The sequence below is a fragment of the Salarias fasciatus genome, chromosome 14, assembly GCF_902148845.1.
Source record: "Salarias fasciatus chromosome 14, fSalaFa1.1, whole genome shotgun sequence".
NCBI classification, from domain to species: Eukaryota; Metazoa; Chordata; class Actinopteri; order Blenniiformes; family Blenniidae; genus Salarias; species Salarias fasciatus.
Genome location: NC_043758.1, coordinates 26,050,320 through 26,069,928, shown reverse-complemented (window position 1 = coordinate 26,069,928; position 19,609 = coordinate 26,050,320). Strand labels below are relative to the sequence as shown.

The 19,609-nt window shown below is 43.6% G+C and overlaps 1 protein-coding gene across 1 annotated transcript; it reads right to left on the bottom strand.

Moving 5' to 3' along the window:
- Positions 1-682: 682 nt before the first annotated feature.
- nlk2 (nemo-like kinase, type 2) lies at positions 683-19,462 on the bottom strand. The gene is made up of 11 exons (XM_030108193.1): positions 17,625-19,462; positions 10,391-10,520; positions 10,254-10,309; positions 6,326-6,432; positions 5,154-5,239; positions 4,323-4,532; positions 4,124-4,225; positions 3,400-3,486; positions 2,648-2,846; positions 1,866-1,959; positions 683-1,104 (listed from the first exon to the last, which is right to left on the bottom strand). The coding sequence occupies exons 1-11, from the start codon at positions 18,092-18,094 to the stop codon at positions 1,050-1,052; spliced, it is 1,596 nt and encodes a 531-aa protein (XP_029964053.1). The 5' UTR covers positions 18,095-19,462; the 3' UTR covers positions 683-1,049.
- Between the last annotated feature and the right edge of the window lie 147 nt (positions 19,463-19,609).

Sequence of the window (19,609 nt, the reverse complement as noted above, 5' to 3'; positions counted from 1 at the left end):
TCCAGGGAAATGAAGCTCTGAAAACGATGCAGTTAGAGAACAATATGCTCGCTTGCTTTCAAGTGGGCACTTGTTCACTAACCGCAGCTCTACCTTGGAGCTATTTGAGAAAAAAAAGCTTTGATTTGAATATAAAAGCTTCAATTTGAAGATTTCCAGTAAAGTTAAAATGAATTCAAAGAGTATCACACAGTTCAAGCTTGGTCGTGTCCTTTTTTTGGGCTATTACCCAGAAAAGTACACCGATAACTGGCTACAATCAGAATCAGCTGTTTTAAGACACATGCACGTTGTAATCTCTTGGTCCCGACCCACCAGGACATAAACTCCAGCGCTTTCCCAAAGTGACCATCACTGTGAAAACGTGAAGAAAATCAATATCATGTGCAGAAAAACCAGTGATGATGCATCAATTCTACACAAGTGTCAGAATCTTTGGCAACCTAATTCTGTTTTTTGGGAGGGAGCAGTTCAAAACAAAGTTTTTAAAAACGCTATAACATAAAACATAGTGAAATAAAAGGGGAAATCTGACAATCGATTGTCTGGGAAATGAGCAACATGAGCATAAATTCATCTTCAGGGGTGAAGGAGGGCGTTTCAGTGCGGGGGAAGCAACACCATGTAAAAACTAATCAGCTTGTGATCGAAGGAATTTTAAAATATACATCTCTTCTTTTAAAATTAGTAATATTATATATAGCAAAACAGATGTACTTCATTAACTAAGAGTTAAACCTTATCTACCTGGAGGAGACTAAGGGTTTGTTTTAAACATTCTCATTTGGTCTAACAGAGCGTTCAGACTGGTTCGTTTTGCATACCGACCCTCCAGACACACCAAACCCCCCGTAAAGCCATCAAGCAGTGGATTTTCTCTTCATTTGTTCCATATTTCAGCAGACCTGTGAGTCCCGCTCTCCAGTGAAATGCTACACAGATGATAGAAGACTTTAGAGACGCTTTCTTGTTCCCACTTTAGCAGCTTGTCGGTTGGAAAAAAAAAAAAAAAAAAAGACGATGACACACAGCGGCAGCGGCGGCGGCGGTTATTCCCACACCAGCGGAGATGGAGGCATTTCAGACGGCTGAGCCACGGTGGAGCTGTGCGAAAGCAGGCCAACAAGTGGGTGAAGTTAATATTAGCTGCCCGCCTGCTTATTACCTCAAGGCATTTGTTGTTTGAATGTCTGGTGGTTAACTGGTGCTGCGTTCCACAGTTTGTCTCATACAAGAAATTGATGTCTTGGAGCAACAAATATATTTAATTGTTTAAAAACAAAGAACAGATGTTTGTGAAAAATCAATTTAAGAAAATGAGAGGAACGGACAGGTAAAAAAAGCACCATAATACTTCTTAAATCTAAGTTTCTTGCTGTGGGAGTCTTCAGGTATTTTGACTTAAAACAAGGTCTGTCCCATTAAAGTTATCATTCATTGACAGATCTGAACGTAACTTGAATAAAGCAAGTGCAGTAAATGAATGGGCGGCAAGTTCAGGTTCTGTGCAAACCAGCAGCTGTCGTCACTTGCACATTTTTTTTTAATCAAAGTGCAATATAAAAAAAACAACTAACTAAAAAGATTTATTTTGATCCCCTGCCAAGCTCAAAAGCATCCACAAGCTTTCTTGTGAAGGCCTCACACGGCTCTTTAGATCTCTGTGTGAGGCGCCATTGAAGTCGGCTGTGAAATATTTCAGCTTAACAAGCTAAACACACTGATGAAGAGAGCAGTGAAGTCAAGAAACATCCAGAAACTCTCCAATGCTGAGATCAACAAAAGTGACGTACGTGAAAAATTCTATGACAAGATGACGTAAAGTTACCTGACATTCTAACAAGAATGCAACAAGAAGTAGTTACCTGATGAAGCTTTTGAACGCAGCTGACTGAGGGTTTATGCAGAGTGGAACTCGACTCCCCTTCTGCTGTTCCAAAATGAACTGATGGATGATCTCTGCGAGGGAAACACAGCACACCTCACTGAGCTTTAGCTTAAACTCAGGCACATGGCATTAAAGAGGCTGACTTTCTCAACATCGTATCGCAGTTTAAGAGCACATTCAAGTTTCTGTCAAGCATAGACGGAATGTCTGGGGATATAAAATGCATCCTCCGTCAGTGATCAAAGCTACTTCAACAGACGATCAGACAAAAAAGCAAATTAAAAAAAAAACTACGAAAGAAAACTCAAGTCTAAAACTCTGCTAATTCGAGACTTAATACACTGATGTTCATGCATTACGAGTTAGTTCATAATTTAATGTGACACACATACATCCCCCTCTTTGTTTCCTGCTGTATGTTTTTCTTACTGCAAATGCTGCTTATGTTAATTCTGTTATGTAACCGTTTGTGTCGCTGAAGCTGTGAGTTTCGTCTCTCGAGGTTGTAACTATCTGTACTGCTGAAAGGAAAACAAGTAGCATGTAGTAACACGGTGTAGTCTCTGCACCTTGTCTGTCTCGTCCATTCTTGCACAGATAACTAGTGGTGATGAGCTGTGCTCACAAGCACTCCTCAGAACTTACAGCTTAATCAGATCAACTGCGAGGGCAGCGCATGACAGTTCAAAACTGGTTAAATTAAGCTGATTCTGCTGAAAATATTACAGGAAGGTGGTGAGCACCGGCAGACGTGCGTACCTTTGACGTGTCTCACAGAGCTCAGGTTCTTTTCAAACCCGTCGTCGAACTTGGGGTTGGTGACCGGCTCGAAGTCGCTGGTGTAGACCCGGCCGGACGACGTGGTGTAGCAGCATTTGCACATGCACGTGTGGTAGCGCAGGCGACCCTCGTCCAGGTACGGGTGGGCCAGGGCGTCCTTGGCTGAAATCCTCTTTGACTGGAGTCAACGAGAACAAGCCGTCAAGACACGTTGAAAAGAAAAGAATACATGAAAGATGGAGATGATGGGACGCTATCAGGAGGACGACAGGGACATCAAGGGCTCTGATTGAATTAAAAGGTCTTAACTGTTAATACTGATAAGGCAAAAAATATGTAAATGACATGTAAATTGAGGTCAGATGAGGTGCTAACAAACAGATGAGAACAGCTGACACATGGCGGACAGAGATTCAAATATGAAACGGAGAACGCAAAGCTGATTTCATTAGAATTGCAGATTATAGAAGCTTCAGGGTGTTTTCTAACCTGATCAATACTTATGTGCCAGGTTTAAAAGATATTTCTCCAAATTACAAAGTGAAAACGCAAGCGACCTGGTCCTCTTTCTTAAACTCTGGGACATCTTTGACCTGTGAAGTCCTTTTATCGTCTAACTTGTGTACACACTGTGCTCCACCAGACATGAAGGCTGCATCGCACTGCGGCGACTCTGTGAATGGCTTTCATTCATTAACAACGCATAATGCAAAGCAGCTGCGGTGACTCACCGGATCAAACACCAGCATCCTGCAGAGGAGGTGCACCGCCTCGTGTGTCGCTTGGCTAGACAGTGTGTAGAGAACAGGAAGTGATGGCTGCAGACAAAACAAACATCAAATCAGCTTCACAGTGCTTGAATGAGCAAGGAGAATCCATTTATCTGCTTATTAGACCTCATGGATATTCATTCCAGATCAAAGTCTGCAGTGAGCGCCAGCTGCTCGCAGTGCTGCATGCGTGGTTTTCGGGATTTGTTGCTTCAGTTGCTCACATTTGACAAAGTGTAATAAGAATGTATACATAATCATGATTCCTCTGTGGAAAAAAAAGAGTTGGTTCCCTCTGGTTTATATCCAAAAGAAAATTTATGCCACGCTTCTGTCACAGAATCAGTCACGGCTTTTCACCTATTCACAAGCGCAGTTTGTGGGACATCAGTGAAATTCAGGATTTACAAAATAAGAACCCCACAAACCTCTCTGATCTCCAAATACAGGAATAAGTGGAACCATGAGGATGCAGACAAATCATGTAGATACATATAACATGTATCATTTGCTGACTGGGAAAGTGTGATCTACAACAGGTAGATGCAGATCCACACCCCTCCCTCCTTCAGGAAGGTCAGATCAGCACAGGAAGTGGATGTTGCCTGAGGCTTTAACGCTTCGTGATGCTCCGTTGACTCCACTTCAGCATCCATCAGTACACTGGCTGGGCTCAACTGATTACCTGCTTGTGAGGTCCTCTGAGAATGTGTGCACGAGCGCCTTCGCACGCCGTCCTCATGGCCTCCATCGAGGGAGTCCCCAACAGGTCAGTGATTAAATCCAACTGCGCACACACACACACACACACATTACAGATCAGCATCACATCAACACATCAGAACACAGAGCAGTGTTAGAGTCTGCCTGGCTGAAGGGGCGACCTGCTGGATGGGACTCTGAGCCTGGAAGAGGATGCGTCGTCCCAGCAGCTCGGCGAAGATGCAGCCCACAGACCAGATATCGATGGAGTTGGAGTAGTGGCGGCTCCCCATCAGGATCTCTGGAGCTCTGTAGTACTGCGTCACCACTTCCTGAGTCATGTGCCGTGACTCGTCCGACTCCTCCACTCGCGCCAGGCCAAAGTCGCAGATCTGAAAGAGGAAAGCGCTCAGGCTCCTGACGGAAACACACTTCAACAGCATAATCTCCAATTTCTCTCCAGTTTTTTCTGAAGAATCCATTTTTTTTCTGTTCAAGGTTTACACAAAAACATAAAGCTCGATATCTTCTTTAATAAATATGTCTTCAGAAGACATCAACATTAACATCTACTATGAAATTCCCATTTAATGATTTATTTAATGATTTATTTAATTTTATTTAATGATTATGGACAAACACTGAATTTCACAGTGCCAAATTTTGATTTTTGTGATGAAGCCGTTTTCACAGAAACCAGGCATGTTCTGTTATGCCAGGAAGTGATTTTGTGTTGAATGGCTTCCCACACTTTGGGAACAAAACTGCTCTACTGTACCGCAGCTTCCATTTGAGCTTTTATTCAACATGCTGTATGCGAACCATCAACTCTGGATTGTTAAAGCGCCGTGAAACCGAGACAAATCCTTCAAGACACGTTCTCATCAAACGTGAAACTTTTAAAGCTCAAACATGCTATTTATAGCCGCAGCGTTTCACTGAATTTACTTCTCTTACAGTGGCGGCTCGAGGCTCTGTGGATATTAAGAACGGAAACTCCTAAACCGACGTACCTTGAGCACACAGTTGCTGTTTACCAGGAGGTTGCCAGGTTTGATGTCTCGGTGGAGAATTCCAGCTGAGTGCAGGTATTTCAGTCCTGGAGATGACATGTGGACAGCGGGAGGGGGGGTGAAGGGATCAGTGGTTATCACGAGTTAAATCAATAGATTTTCATTTTCAAGGGTAGAAGCACTGTTTGAGTCGCTGCTATTATTGGACTTGTGCAGGAGTTCAGAGGACGGCAGCCCGGTCAGTTCTTAATTGAAAAACTAAATACTATAATAGGATTTTTCCACAGGGGGTGTGCAGTCAAAGTGAGCACTGGAGCCACTGCGCTAGTTTCCAACTCCAAAGAAAAGCTTTTCATGTGAACCTGTGTGCATTTTGCTTTCATTTCATTCAGTAAATCTCAACAATGGAAGGAAGCAGCAGCAGCTGACAGACCAAGAAAACAATTTACTAGATGAGGTCTTTATCTTTTGTCAACTATATGTCTGTAATTTAAGTTAAAGCATAAAAATATGCAGTTTACATTGAAAACATGATTCATAAAAATGTAAATAACTCAAGTAATACAGTTAATAGCAAGTACATGCAATTAATATTTGGTTTTCATTCAAGCTAATGCAACCTTTCTTTAACCTGTGAAATCATGAAGGATTGGAGAAAATGGCTGCATGAACACCTGTTGGATGCCCACGTCTTGTTAGATTAGTGCAACCCTGTTCAGATTTGACACCAACAGTTATAAAAGCTTCCCTGCAGATGCTGGAAGAGTCATTTTTGGATCAGACATTCTGCCAATGGGCTGAATAAATTAGCAGCTGTGTTTGCTCACAGTGGGGGGCGTTTCCTTGTCATTTGGAGAAATCAAAATCTAAAAACAACAGTTTCACAGTCTTTCTAATGAGATTTTGAAGAGTCCTTCAGATTTTTGCCATGACTGTGGCATGAAGATCAACTTCAAAGAGGACAGCAGAGTCAAAATTGTAGTCGAAACCGACAACCTTGGGTTCAAACTTCATAGATTGAATATTTATTCCTAAAAGGTTAATGAAGATCAGATGAAAAATCATGAATGCAAAACACCAGTTCCATGTGCCATTTTAAGAATCAAATGGTCCAAAATTTGTCGTAACGCAGTTTATCTTCTGCAGTTTCAATAGTAAGGAAGGGGACTTACCTCGTAGAATCTGATAAAGAAAAACTTTGGCGTGGTCTGAGCTCAGAGGCTGTGGCGATACGATGATCTTATGGAGGTCACTTTGCATCAGTTCAGTCACCACATAGCTGATCGGAGAGGAGTTAAGGCTGAACAGCAGAAAAACCTGGACCTCACTTTAAAAGCAAACTCGCTCTGAATGAGACTCAAACTCTCAGGTTTGTTGTATTTCCCCTCACGTCACTGGGAGCGTATTACTTCCACCCATAGAGGTTGTTAGAAATACACTGAAATGTTAATTGGCGTGTTCTCACACGCTTTGTGTTGCTTTGGGACCAAAAAGCAGCACTAAACAGGCTTTAATCACTACGGTGTGCGAACACCCCCAGTTACAACATGCAAGAGAAAGTCGACAGTGTTTTCCTGCTCGGCCTCGGGGCCACATTAGCAGCCGTTTACTTCCCTCGCTTTAATTTCATCTCCAGTGGAAGGTACTGCGATGTGACGGGAAATGAAAAGAAGAGGAAAAGCTGGAAAAGAAGCCGTGGCGAGAAAGAAAGAAAGAAAAAAAAAACGGTTCGTGTTGCTAATCGTCATGACGGGTTCTGAGTATACGGTTTAGAAATGAGGTGCTACAAATCATGACACAGCTTACAGTTTAACACACCAGATTTTTTGTATCAACATAAGCAATTCACATTTTGCAAAAAAACAAGTCTGAATGCATTAAATTGTTTTTCCATGCACATTAAAGTTGCAGACAGCGCATCCGGAGAAGATTCACTAGACTTTTTACACATTTTGCCATTAACAGTCTTTTCCAAAATGGATTAAATTTTGTACTTTCGTGCACCTTTAGCATAACATTCCACCCTCTAATCTTTAAAGGTGCCTTAAGGAGTTTGCACGTTTTATGCGAAACAGCGCCCCCTGCAGGCCTTGGGCGTAACGCAGCTTAGTGAAAAACTCGTCCCTGTGGCTCCCGTGCACGGAAGAGGGGAACTCCGTCTTCGCTCATTTAGAAGCGCTCCAGTAAGATTTAAGTTTCTTTTACCTGGTGGAGTCTGTGCTGGAGTTGTGGCAGTGCTAGAAGCCAGTCTTTTCTTACTTTCTGGAAGATCCTGCTCAGTTGTTGCTCACTAAGCATCTGGCGGAGTAATGGCGGACATAATGAAACCTAACCAGCCGGAGCGCGCATTACGTCATTCCTTTCAAATTCTCCCAAAAAAAATGCTGGTGCCGGACCGGCACTGCAACTTTCAAGTGACAATTTAGCGCTGTTAGCGGTACTTGTAATGAATATGTCAGGGCACATTGTACACATCATTAAAAATGTGTAACATATTTATGGTGGAAAATAAGTATTTTTAAGGTTGTAAAACTCCTTAATGCACCTTTAAACAGTGTAAAAGGTGGGTAAAAAAACAAATAAAAACAGAGCTCAGTCACAGCTAGTTTAGATCATAGGCACAAGAAAGAGCACCGTTTCAGGAATCCCATCGTCTTTTCAATACTGGACATGATCATTGCATGTCCACATGATTTTACTGATGTCGGTCAGCGTGCAAGAATGCTTTAAATTTCACCATCTTCAGTAAAGGAAGCTATCCAGTGGAGAACAGGAAGAAGAAATGCTGTGGTGCGAACCAGCTGTACTGGAAAGGAACCCAACCATCATGATCATCATCTGCTTGCTGGATCCATCAAACCTTAAAAAAAAGTCTGGTTCTACCTGCAAGCAACCAACCTTTAAGTGACTTCTATTTTGAGCACAGCATACAGTGTGTTTTATGTTAATAGGTTCTGGCTAATCACACACTTTGTCACACTTCAGAGAAGAAGTACTAATACTTGGTAACACAGAAGCGAGAATCTTGAGACGGAAACCAAGAAAAGCAAATTGAAATAGTGATGTGAAAAGAAGCTTTGCGTGATGCAATGTGCTTCACGCTTTTTCTCTCCAAGGCTTTTTGAAAATCTGATCTAAAACGGCAGAAACCATCCTTTAGTTTCCCTCATGACGGGGCCAGTGGTCCACACTTCCTCAACACTACGAGCATTGGAAGGTCATTTGAGGCAACAGCTAAAGAGTTTGAAAGATCACGCTCGGGTTTCTGAATGAATGAGGGTTAACATGAGTCGAACAACATCACTGAAGTTACACTGGAGTTGCTGCAGAACGACTGATAAAACTGCGCGCCTGCGATCTGAAACTGTCACAACTTCAGAAGAACTTTAAAGCAAATTTGAATTATTTCTGCTTTTCAAATCAGTTATTCCTTGCACGGTGTATCTGCTGTTGCAGCCAGTGAGTACAGATTGTACGCTGTAAGCAAATACTGTTTCACAAATCACTTGGCCTTGGTTCGTGATTCTTTGAAGTCCCATAAATACAGATTTCATGCAGGGATCCACTGTTACCTGTGAAGTCCTGCACAGCTTATTGTGTTTGGGCTCACCAGAAGACTGACAGGCACACACTAAAGCTGTGAAAACACACACTTTGCCTCAGCTCAAAGGTTCTCGCTCTTTGTAAATCAGCGAGTACAAACCAAGACTGAAGTCAATAAATCCCCCCACTTAAAAAAAGAAAAGAAAAGAAAAGAAAAGAAGAGCAGAGACATGCACCGCTGAAGCTCATATGGCTAAAGCTTTCACCTCTGGATGCATGAATTAGCTAAAATCCATGCAGCACTTCCCACAGCGGGACTCTAAGCCTCTCCGTTTTTTGTATGAATAATGAAGCAAGCCCAATAAAATTAATTGGCAGACAATGTTTGAAAGGGCCCTAATGGCTGAAGAGCGCTCGACGCGCAGAACGCCTCGGCTGAAGAGGGGGAAACCACCAAATGAGTCGATGAGGGACACATCCCGACTACAGAGAGCCACAGTGAGCACGCTCTCTCTGTAAACAACATCTGACTGCTGCTGTGGCCGTTAGATGAGATTATGAATCGCAGATTGTTGAGCTCCGAAACACCTGCAGCAGTTGTGATGTTAGCGTATCGCCACGGATGTTTCCATATTGTTAAAGGGAAAAATACAGAATAGTCACGTTTTACATTTCTATGTATCGACAGAAGAATAAAAAAAATTTAAAAAAAAAACACTGAAAAATAAACACCTCAATACTGACAAATACTAAGACTTCTTTCACTGCTTGGATCAAAATAGAAAATAGCCATTTTCGAATTATATATTTTTATCCACATTGTGTCTCGAGATTAAGCTTTTCAAAAAGTCAAGGAACTAAATAGCTTAAAAACGTTAGTCATCAGCATAGAACATTACCTTACCCTTACTTTGCTATCTTTATAAATAATGATCGTGGCAAATTTAACTTCTGAAGAGAAATTATTGATGCAATATTTGCTGGTTTTTCTATCTACATCTGTTAATGCTGCAGAGGGTCAGCAAAGACCATCCGAGACCTCTTCAAACTGCCAATAATGTTAAAGCCATCCTGAAGGGATCCTGAGGGGAATTCTGGCTGAATGCCTGAAATCCAGAAGATTCAAAGAGTGAGGAGCTAACCTACTCATTTAAAATTCTAATGTGGACGGATACTTATGAACTCCCGCTGTGATATCCATACAGTGTAGACGCCAACGTCTTAGACTGAATGAAGAGAACAGGAGCACCAACACAACATCTTCCAAAGCTGAAGATATTCAGAAATATGTTGCACTAAAAACACACTTTTCTTATGCATAGATTCCCTTCATGAGATGTTCTAATAGACCTGCTCATGAACATCAAGACACCAACAACCACCGTAATCAACTAACTTCTTCATGTGATTCCAAGTTGAACAATGTAAACAGGTAAAAACTTGGTCATGGTTCAGTTCCTACAAGGTGCAAAGCCAAACATAAATCTGAAATCAACCAAGAAACTTGACAGGAATCAAAGACTGAACAGAAAAATCGAAACTGTGGGAAAAGGATACATTTCTTCAAAGTAGTCGATGTGTGGAGGTTGTAGTATGTCCAGAGCAGAGAGCACCTGAGGATCGAGTCAAAGCAGCGGTCAGGGCTTCCTGTCTATTTCTTTGAGGTCACGGTTCAGTCTGGACTGCATACTCACATTTTCGTGTTTGAAGAAGCACAGCATCTTCAGCTCTCGAAATACCCTCTTGCAAGAAACAAGGTTTTGGAAGACATTGGGCATCTTTTTGAGAGCGACTCGCTTTCCGTCTCGGGGGTCCGTCACTGACCTGGACAAACGAAACATTGCAACAATTTTAGGGTTGTGGAGTTGATACTTTTTGAAACACCCATCAACACTTCACTACCGAGTTGTTAGTCGAGTTAATTGGCTTCATTCCAAACATAAAAATGAGTGAAAAACAGAATTATTGATATGCTATGTAGAGAAGAGTAACTGAGGTCGTGAAGAGCTTGGAGAGAGCTTAGCGAGCGTCCTGATGGCGGAAGGGACCCCAGCAAGGAAAATCTGGACGAAGGACAGCTCGTGGCTAGCCCCAGGCGCAGCTACGCCGCAGTGCTTGGTATAATTAGCAGTCACTTCAGGGCATGCTTGTGGTTACACCTGCAGCAGATCGCCGTTTCCACTCTGTGGACAATATGTCCTCTTTTTCTATTTTTTATTTTTTTTGACAGGAGCTACATGAAGACACCCACACAACATCAGACCGGACAAGAAACTCCCAACTCCAAAGGAACAATGAAACCTCTAGTGTGGTCAACTGATCATATTTCACTTCATTTACAAAAAAAAACAAAACAAAAAAAAAAAAAAAGGCCTTTGTGGCTCCGCTTTGTTTCTAAAAAAAGGTGAGAAGTGCATAAGATGAGGAAAGAGAAACCTGGCTCAGTCATGCTGGAAAGCAGAAAAAACCATTTTATACTTAAATAACTTGAAGATGATCAGATAGCGCTAGGGCTGTCTGTTAAGCCATAAAATACCCTGAAGTGAGAGTGCGACAAGGTGATTGAGAGATCAGGTGAGGGATCGTCTACAACTGCAATTGGCTGAGTGCTGTGCCCTCTGATTAGTCCGAGAATCTTTAAGAGCAGGAATCAGGAGCGCCGAGCCTCGTGAGGAAGCCGGCAGGTGTAAGAGTAGCTCCACGCTGCACGGCTCTCTGCAACCTTCAGTGAACCTTCTCAAATAGGATCAGCCAGAGCAAACAGATGGCCGTGGACTAAGGTCCCAGGTTTCACTGAGACACACACCAGCGATAAGCTCACCGGGTCAAAGCAAGGCAACTCCAAAGAAGAAGAAGAAGAAGAAGAAGAAAAAAACCAACAACACCCAAACAGCAGCAGCAACTTGTGTTTAATCTGTTTGGGTTTCAGAAGTCAACCTGGGTAAAATTTCACTGAGCGTGGTTTACACTGAAGAAAAATTCACATTTCATTAACAGCTACCTCTTGTATTTCAAAACTTTAAATTTCCTAACAAGGCATTTACATCCAGTAACTGGCAGAATGTACCTTTATGAAACCCTATAGCAGGATGCTGCTGACGCATGAATAAAATCAGGGACAAGTAAAAGAGCACTGTTACTTAAAACTCTGAACAGGATGATATTAATATGACAGAATAAATTCCTTCTATTCATCCCAATCATATCTCATCACTCAACATTATTGTCAATCACACGTTCAACAAATATCACGCAGCCCTTGTTTTGTACATACAAACATGTTTTTTTCAACTTGATAAGAAAGGATGTAGATGACAAGACCACAGAGAGAGGATCTTTGTGTTGTGTCCATTTACACAATGGTGCTTGGACCCACTGGAAACAACTTTTTCGAAAATGGATACCGAGGTGGAACTTTTCAAAAACGCTCCAACTGCATCGCAGTGGGAATGGAGGAGCATGAGTATATGGTCAACAACAATGGCAGCCTCCAAACGAACGTCCTTGCACTTGCCACTGATAATGTTTAGTGTGTGTGTGTGTGGGGGGGGGGGGGGGGGGGGGCTTTAACACAAAAAAACCAACATTGCCAATTGATGGCCTGGAGTGCTAACTACCTTTTCAGAATTCCAGCTATTTCTGTGTAAACTGATATCGTTTTTAAAATATTGCTGCGTACACACAAACATTTCCTCAAACAAAAATGCAAAAACCATTTTCACCTGAAATGTTGCGGAAATGGAGTTTGAGCCACAACATAAGTCTGCAACCATATTTTATGACAGGACCTGCAGGTAACGCTCAGGAAGACAAATTCAGCCTGCGCGGAAAGCATTCCAGAAAACAGCCTCTATCATCAATGTACGATTTTACAAACAAACTGAATCAAAGATTTGGCATATCTTAACTTCTTAGGCAGGTTACACTTGTGCAATGCCCTTGTGACTATCTCATAGTTATTAGAGCTAAGTGCAGAACATGGTGATAGAATTTATGGATGCATCTAACACTGTCATCATGGGGAAACTTGTTTGAATATGTATTGTTAAAAGTCACTCATTAACTAATTCCTGAAACCCTAACTGGGACCTCTGACCACACATGTGGATTTTATGGTGCGGGGAAAGGATTACTTAATGTGATTGGCAGCTAATACACAAAATGTCAATCCAATGTTCCAGTTGTTCTCCGTCGTTATTGGGAAATGTTTCAGGAAGGATCGAACGTCTCATTGTCCGAATACGTCACAGAAACAAGAGTTTTGGTGTCCTTTATCATTTCCTCTACCCGAGCTCCGGTCTCGGAGTGAGACGGAGGATTTACAGGATCAGTGGACAGAGACGAGAGTACGCAGCCCGAGGCAGCTGTCAGACTGACAAAAGTTTTATGGGAACAACAAACTCACACGCTGCCATGTCAGATTTTCCAGCCATGACTGTTTTTCACACAGTACAGTATGTCTCAGAGAATGTCCCACAATACGATGAGCACATTAATGTAGATTACTTTGTCACCGAGGTATCATGTGACCCAGTTCAGGTTGTATTGTACATTGGCAAAAGGCTCTCGAGCTTTTTATTACAGTAGTGAACAAAAAACTGCAAGAGTAACCGTCTTCTGAAAATAAAACAAAACGCTCCCCAATTTTGCATGAGAACATTTACATTATATTTAAATAGACATTTGATATGAATCAGGAAATACTTCATCTTTTAAACACTGAACCAGAACTAGACAGACTTGATAACTGGATTGGTTTTTCAATTCAGGTTTGAAGAGTTTATGATTAGATTCCAACCAGCCACCAGACCAGGTGATCATGAAAACCTGTCAGCGCCACCTAGCACTTCGTCCTGCTTTTCAGAAAGTTAATTCTCTCAGCACCTCTTGTCCCGAGTTGTTCTACATTACCAGACATTCTCTTTCAACTTCAGTCATTCTCAAGCCCTTCAAGTATCATCGCCATGACCTGAACACTGCGACAGCGGATAGAAACCTGGCCAACTAGCATGAGTCATGTTTTGAGTGAAGCGACTGTTCCCACTAATCCCCTCGTGTCAACTTTGACAAACTTTCAGTCTGAAATGTTGAACGGCTTCAACAGCATTTCATCCATTTCGATCAAGAATTCTTCAAGGTGAGCTGCATTGGAGCCTGAGTTCAATAACTTGGTCTTGAATGAAAAGGTGAAGACAGCAGATGATTTAAAGCTATTGTGTTTGTCTGGTATATTCTTGTTTAAAATTTAAAGTCCTTGGCTTGAGACCCAACGACTTCTAAGAATGACAAAAGAGCTTGTATTCCAGCTAAAAAATATGCTTCACAATGCTGTAGTTTGAAAGTAGCAGCTTTGTAAAGAAGCTGGCCACTCTAGGAAGGAACGGTGCATTTGTTGGGGACTGTTTTCAGGCGTAGATTAATCCTCATTTGGTGCTCTAGTGAGTATTTGGGACAGCGGGACAAATAAACTGCAGTGTGCGTTTGTGGTAATAAAGGACCATGTCAGCCGGTGTAACAGGGCGGCTCGCTGATGTCTCTTCAGTTTTGTTTTTTGGGAGAGGGGAGGGGAGGGGGGCCAAAAGTGAAGCTCCGTGGTGCAGAGGAATAAGATGCATCAGGCTTTGTTACACATGCACAACATTCAGCACCGGTTTCAGATCTGCACACAGGATTTCGAGAAAGATTCTTCGATTCATCGTTTAAGGATGCAAACTTCAAAACGAAAACCAAAATGCGGGTCGACCATGGCAAACCGCTCAATTTTAATATCCTTTCACCATTTAACTGGCATTTACGTAACTGCGCGCCTGACCAATCTAAAAAAAGAGACACACAAATGGCAGAAGAAAGAGTGAGCAATAGAGAGAAAGTAGGAGGGAAAGTGAGAGAAAGCTGTATGTGAAGAAGAAGCTAAAGTGAAACTTGTTTTACGTAAGTCAGAGTAATTCTCTGCTGTGCGTGTGTGGTTCACTGAACTCAAACCGCCACAGAGTGTGATCGCAGAGACTGAAACGCAGCTGTAATGTTTGTTTATTACGCCGCTTCTGACGGCAGGTTCATACCGGACAAAGATATTAATCTGCCTGGAGCTGCTGGGGAAGGGGGAGGGGCCGGGACCCTGGAAAACATGATTTTCTTTACCTGCTGCAGAAGCCAAACGCAAACTTCACACAATGAAATTACTGAAATGGAAAGAGCACTTCACACAACATAAAATAATGCAGAAAAACTGGACTTTACAAAATTTACTTAATTCTTGACTATTGTAAACTTAGCATCATACTGCAATGACATATTGAGTCAATTTCCACACACTGCCACAACATACACAACTATTGGCACTTTCCAGGAGGCATAATCACACTTAAACAACACCTAAATTCACTTGTGACTTTAAGTGTTATTGAGGCACAAGGTTCTTGCTAACATTTCCTTTTAAAATGGAATTTTGTGTGTTCAACCATTCTCAGTGCTCCACATCAACACACATGCCACCTTGTCGTAAAGAAATAAAACACAAAATAAGGCACAAGTCCAACCATTTGTAGGACTATTGAGAAGTTCTGTTCAGGTCAAATGACGCCAGCAGTTTCTTTTTTACTGCTTCCATCACAATTAAAAGGCACAATCAACCTATCATATTAAGTTTTTACATGAAGATGGACTGCGAGGCATGAGGTTCTTTTTAGCTCAAAATAGACATGAAGTCATATGTAATGATCAATCCAACCACTGGTCTGACTGTAAAGTGTCAAAAAACAAACAGAATGAATACTGAAAGCACATGAGAAGATATTTTAACCACCTTGTTCAGATTATATTCAAGAAATAAAAGGTAAAAAAAAAAAGCATGGAGTTATGTGAAGGTTTTCCAAAGAAAGTCAATATCATGAAAAGTTGACAGTCTTCAAAACACAGGTGCCTTTACCGTCATAACTTGAAGGCTGTGTTGAATTTTCTTTTGTGCTGCAGACACTGATGGACTCACAGTCGTAGCAAACTGTTCAGCTAATTGGCATCACTGGTGACAGCCAGGTATTGTGCAAAGAAATGTACGAGTTCAAACACTGGCTGACTTGAAGCTTGGGATGCATTTTGACTGCAGGACACCGCACATCAAGGTGCTCGCAAGTTTAGATCTGATGACAGCTGATCATCAACAGACTGCAGGAAGCACAGCTAATGCATCCATAAGAACCACTACAACTAATCACAAGCTTGAAAAGCAAGTCAGTACGTAAGTAATACCATTCATAACACAAACAGTTGGAGTGTGAAGAGTTTAAGTGTTTTTCTTTTTTTTGCAGTACTGTAGCCAGCCACTGGAGCACACCGACAGCCGGGCTGACTCACAGCATTATTCCCTGCTATTTATACATCCGTGATGTAAACAATGTGGGTTCCTCACATCTTATTTTTGAAATGGTGATGATGCTTTTATTAGAAAGGAAATGCATCCAACGCATGGGATACATTCACTCTGTGCAAACAGGAAATGTAAGAAGAAGCCTCCTCATCTATTCTCGCTCAGCCTCCTTTGTTTCCCTCGCCGTTTCTTGTCTTCACCTCAAGCATCCTTTCGTGCTTCCCCTCCCTGCCTCTCTACTTGTGTTTTCTTTGCTAATCTCCCTGCCAAATGATCTTACGTTCCTTGGCAACATTACAAATCCTCGCAGCTACATTCACCCACATGACAGCTTGTGTGCATGCAGGACAGGTGCACAGGTTCCTGACAGAAAAATACCTTGTTATTGTGGGAGACATCTACAGACAACCTGCGCTCTTTGCTTATCGTGTCTCACAGTCTTGAGTCTGTGACGACTTCATTACAGATTGCTCATGTACATTTTTGAACCATTCAGCTCACATTAGGCGTCAGAGACAGTTCAACTTCACGGATCAAGTTAGTGAGGGTGTCTTTTAAAAAGAAGCCTAGTAAAATCTTCCCAAACATCAGTTGAGGCATATCTAGAGATCAAGGATGACTGATTTAGCTGCCTTGAATGAAAAGCAAACACAGTTTGAAAAGATCTGGTCATTAGTTATATGATATTTAAATCAAAGAAAATCATATAGATTGAGTCATACAGAGCTGGAAATTGTGTTTTCCCTATCGTTCTTTCATAAGGTTTTTCCTCTCCTCTACTTTGTAAATATCTAAAAAAAAAATTTTTTTGAAACATTTCAGTATTCTGTACCGACCGCATGACGTCTTTTTTCATCCTGTTATGAAGCTTGAAGACCAAATGATCTGCTGAATATCTAGTTGTGTTTTCCTCAAAGACAGCAAAGAGCTGCCTCAGCTTGATGTTCTGAGTAAGGCATCCGCCTTCAAAAGAACCTGAAACTTCATCAGTCGTCATGCAACTTGGTAGCATCTTCTTTTAGACTACGCACAGAACACCCACAACGTCTAAACTCAAAGTGAACCAGTTCTCACAAGTAATGTAAGCGCAACTAACAGTCATCCACCACTCCTACTGCATTCAACAGGTGGGTAGCATGCGTGATGTTCAAATATATCTGAAAATTAAACAGAAAACCATGATTTGTGATCCCATTAAGGAAATCTCTCAGTGTGTAAGGAACTTCTAATTTTATGATGTTGTTGATGGATGTTTCTAAATCAAAACTTGTCATTGGAAAGGTAGAGAATTACATGACATTCAAACAGCGAAATCTCTTGTAAAGTGGTGGAAAATCACACATTTTGAGTTAATTCTGTTTGCAATAGATACTATACATGTTTAAGTACAAGTATCCAGATTGCATCAATCAACACTGTAGTGTTTATACTTGCAAAAGAAATACAACACGTGAAAAGTCAGCAGAAGTTTCACTCCTATTATATTCCAGTATCTCTTTCAGCTCTCCAAAGCAGAAAAAGTAAGCTATGCACAAGTTGAGAAAGTGTGAAAACGAGCTTACCAGACCACCCCAAACGCTCCGTACCCGATGGGCCGGTCGGGCTCGATGTCCAGCTGCGGCTGCAGGTGGTGTGAGTGCGGCTGCTGATGGTGGTGGTGATGGTGGTGGTGCGCTTTGACGGCGGCGGCGGCCGCGGCTTGCACCTGCGCGGGAGCCGCTGCCGCCGCCGGCCCGGGGGCCTGTCCGGGGGCGGGCGAGGGGAAGTAGGGCTGCTGCTGGCCCGGGTTGAGCATCACCGCCGCGGCCGCGGCCGTGGAGGTGTGCTGCTGGACCGTGTGCACGGCGGCGGCGGAGCCCGGGTGCTGCAGGTGGTGCTGGCCGGCGTGGTGGTGGTGGTGCATGTGGGGAGGCGGGAGGTGCTGGAGCTGGTGGTGGTGATGCGGGTGATGGGCGGCCACTGCCGAGGAGCCACCGTTGTACGCAGCCATCATTTTCGTAACATTGGTAGCAGTCGCGCCGCAAAGAGCCATGCACCGGTGCAGAGACGGCCGCTGCTTCCAAGTGGTGAGGCTGGCTACCAGACTGCAACACTCCGGCGAATGAAACTTATCAAGAACATGCAGGAGACAGATTCGCGGGGGGGAGGAGGGGTCTGGATGATCCAACACCAGCTACTTTGACTCTATGGTGAGAGAGAAACTCTTCGGATCCGCGTCTTTATCATAATGCCAGCAAGGATCTGACCCACTTCCACTAAATTAATTCTCTTGCCTGCACACCATTAGACTCCTACAGCCCGGGGCTAATGACGGGACGCTTATCATGAGCATATGCAGCTATGATCACCCCAATTTAAGATTTGTGCTCAACTCAAAAAATAGAAAATAACCCGCTTCCCCCCTGAATAAATTAAAAAAAAAGTCGGTGGCCCTAGATGTCCCTCATGTTAGAGGTGGTACCCCCCTCCCTTCTCATGGAATTCAGCAGTGAGATCGAAAGCATGTCACATGGAAAGCACAACATCCATCTTTCTTCAAAGAGTCCAAGTTTGCCTCCGGTCCGGCGCCCGGAGGAGCTCCGTGCGGCTCCCAAATCGCATCTATTAATCCAAAACTGATTGCCCCACCATCACCTCCTCCTCCGCCTCCTCCTTCCCCCGATCCTCCTCCTCCTCCTCTTCCTCCAGCGGCGGCGGCAGCAGCAGCGGTGGCGGCAGCACCTCCACCTTCCACCGCTTCAGATGTGCGCGCAGGCCAGACAGTAAACAGGGCTAATCTCCAAGCCGCAATTAACGCCGCTGATCCGGTGCAGAGGAGGTGTATCCCAGCCCAGGCCACGACACGACAGAGCACGCAGGCAGGCAGGCCCAAGCCTCGGCCATCCGCTCCAAAACTCACATATTAAGACCGCCGCTGCGCCGAGCCGTGCGCCGGGACACAAACCCCCATCACGCTGACGGAGCGACGAAGCTTCGGCTCAAAACACGGGAAGAGAAATCCTCGCACGAGCTGCCAGGCAACTTCATTCCCCCTCCCACAAGTCGACAGCCGCTGCACTCCCGCTACACTCCGCCGTGCCGTCCAAACATCCAGAAAGAGAGATTTTTCTCTCCAAACAAGAAAAAAAAAAAGTTAAAATCCTGTGAACGCGGGGTGAACCCCAACGTCTGCCCGGGAAGCTGCAGGAGAAGACAGCGGGGCTCGAACCTGACAGCTCGGCGCTAGCTAATAAGGTGTCCGCCGCATCAAAACAGCCCGTCCCGGCGGGGGCCGCGCTGTCAGCGGGCAGGGAGAGGAAGCTGCCCCGGCTCGAACCCTCCACACTCGGGGCCCACGACGCTCCGGTGCCGCTGACACGGAGAAAGTGTTGGTCACACGGCGACTGAGACGAGCAGTGGATCCAACATGGTGAACAAAACCGGAGCTCACTCGGCGGTGAGATTATGCAGTGCCGCCAGCCAATCGCAGGCCGCGCAGCGCAGACGTCAGCGCAATCCCCGTGATTGACGTGGCGCGCAGCCAATGGGGAGCCGCGGCTCGGGGTTG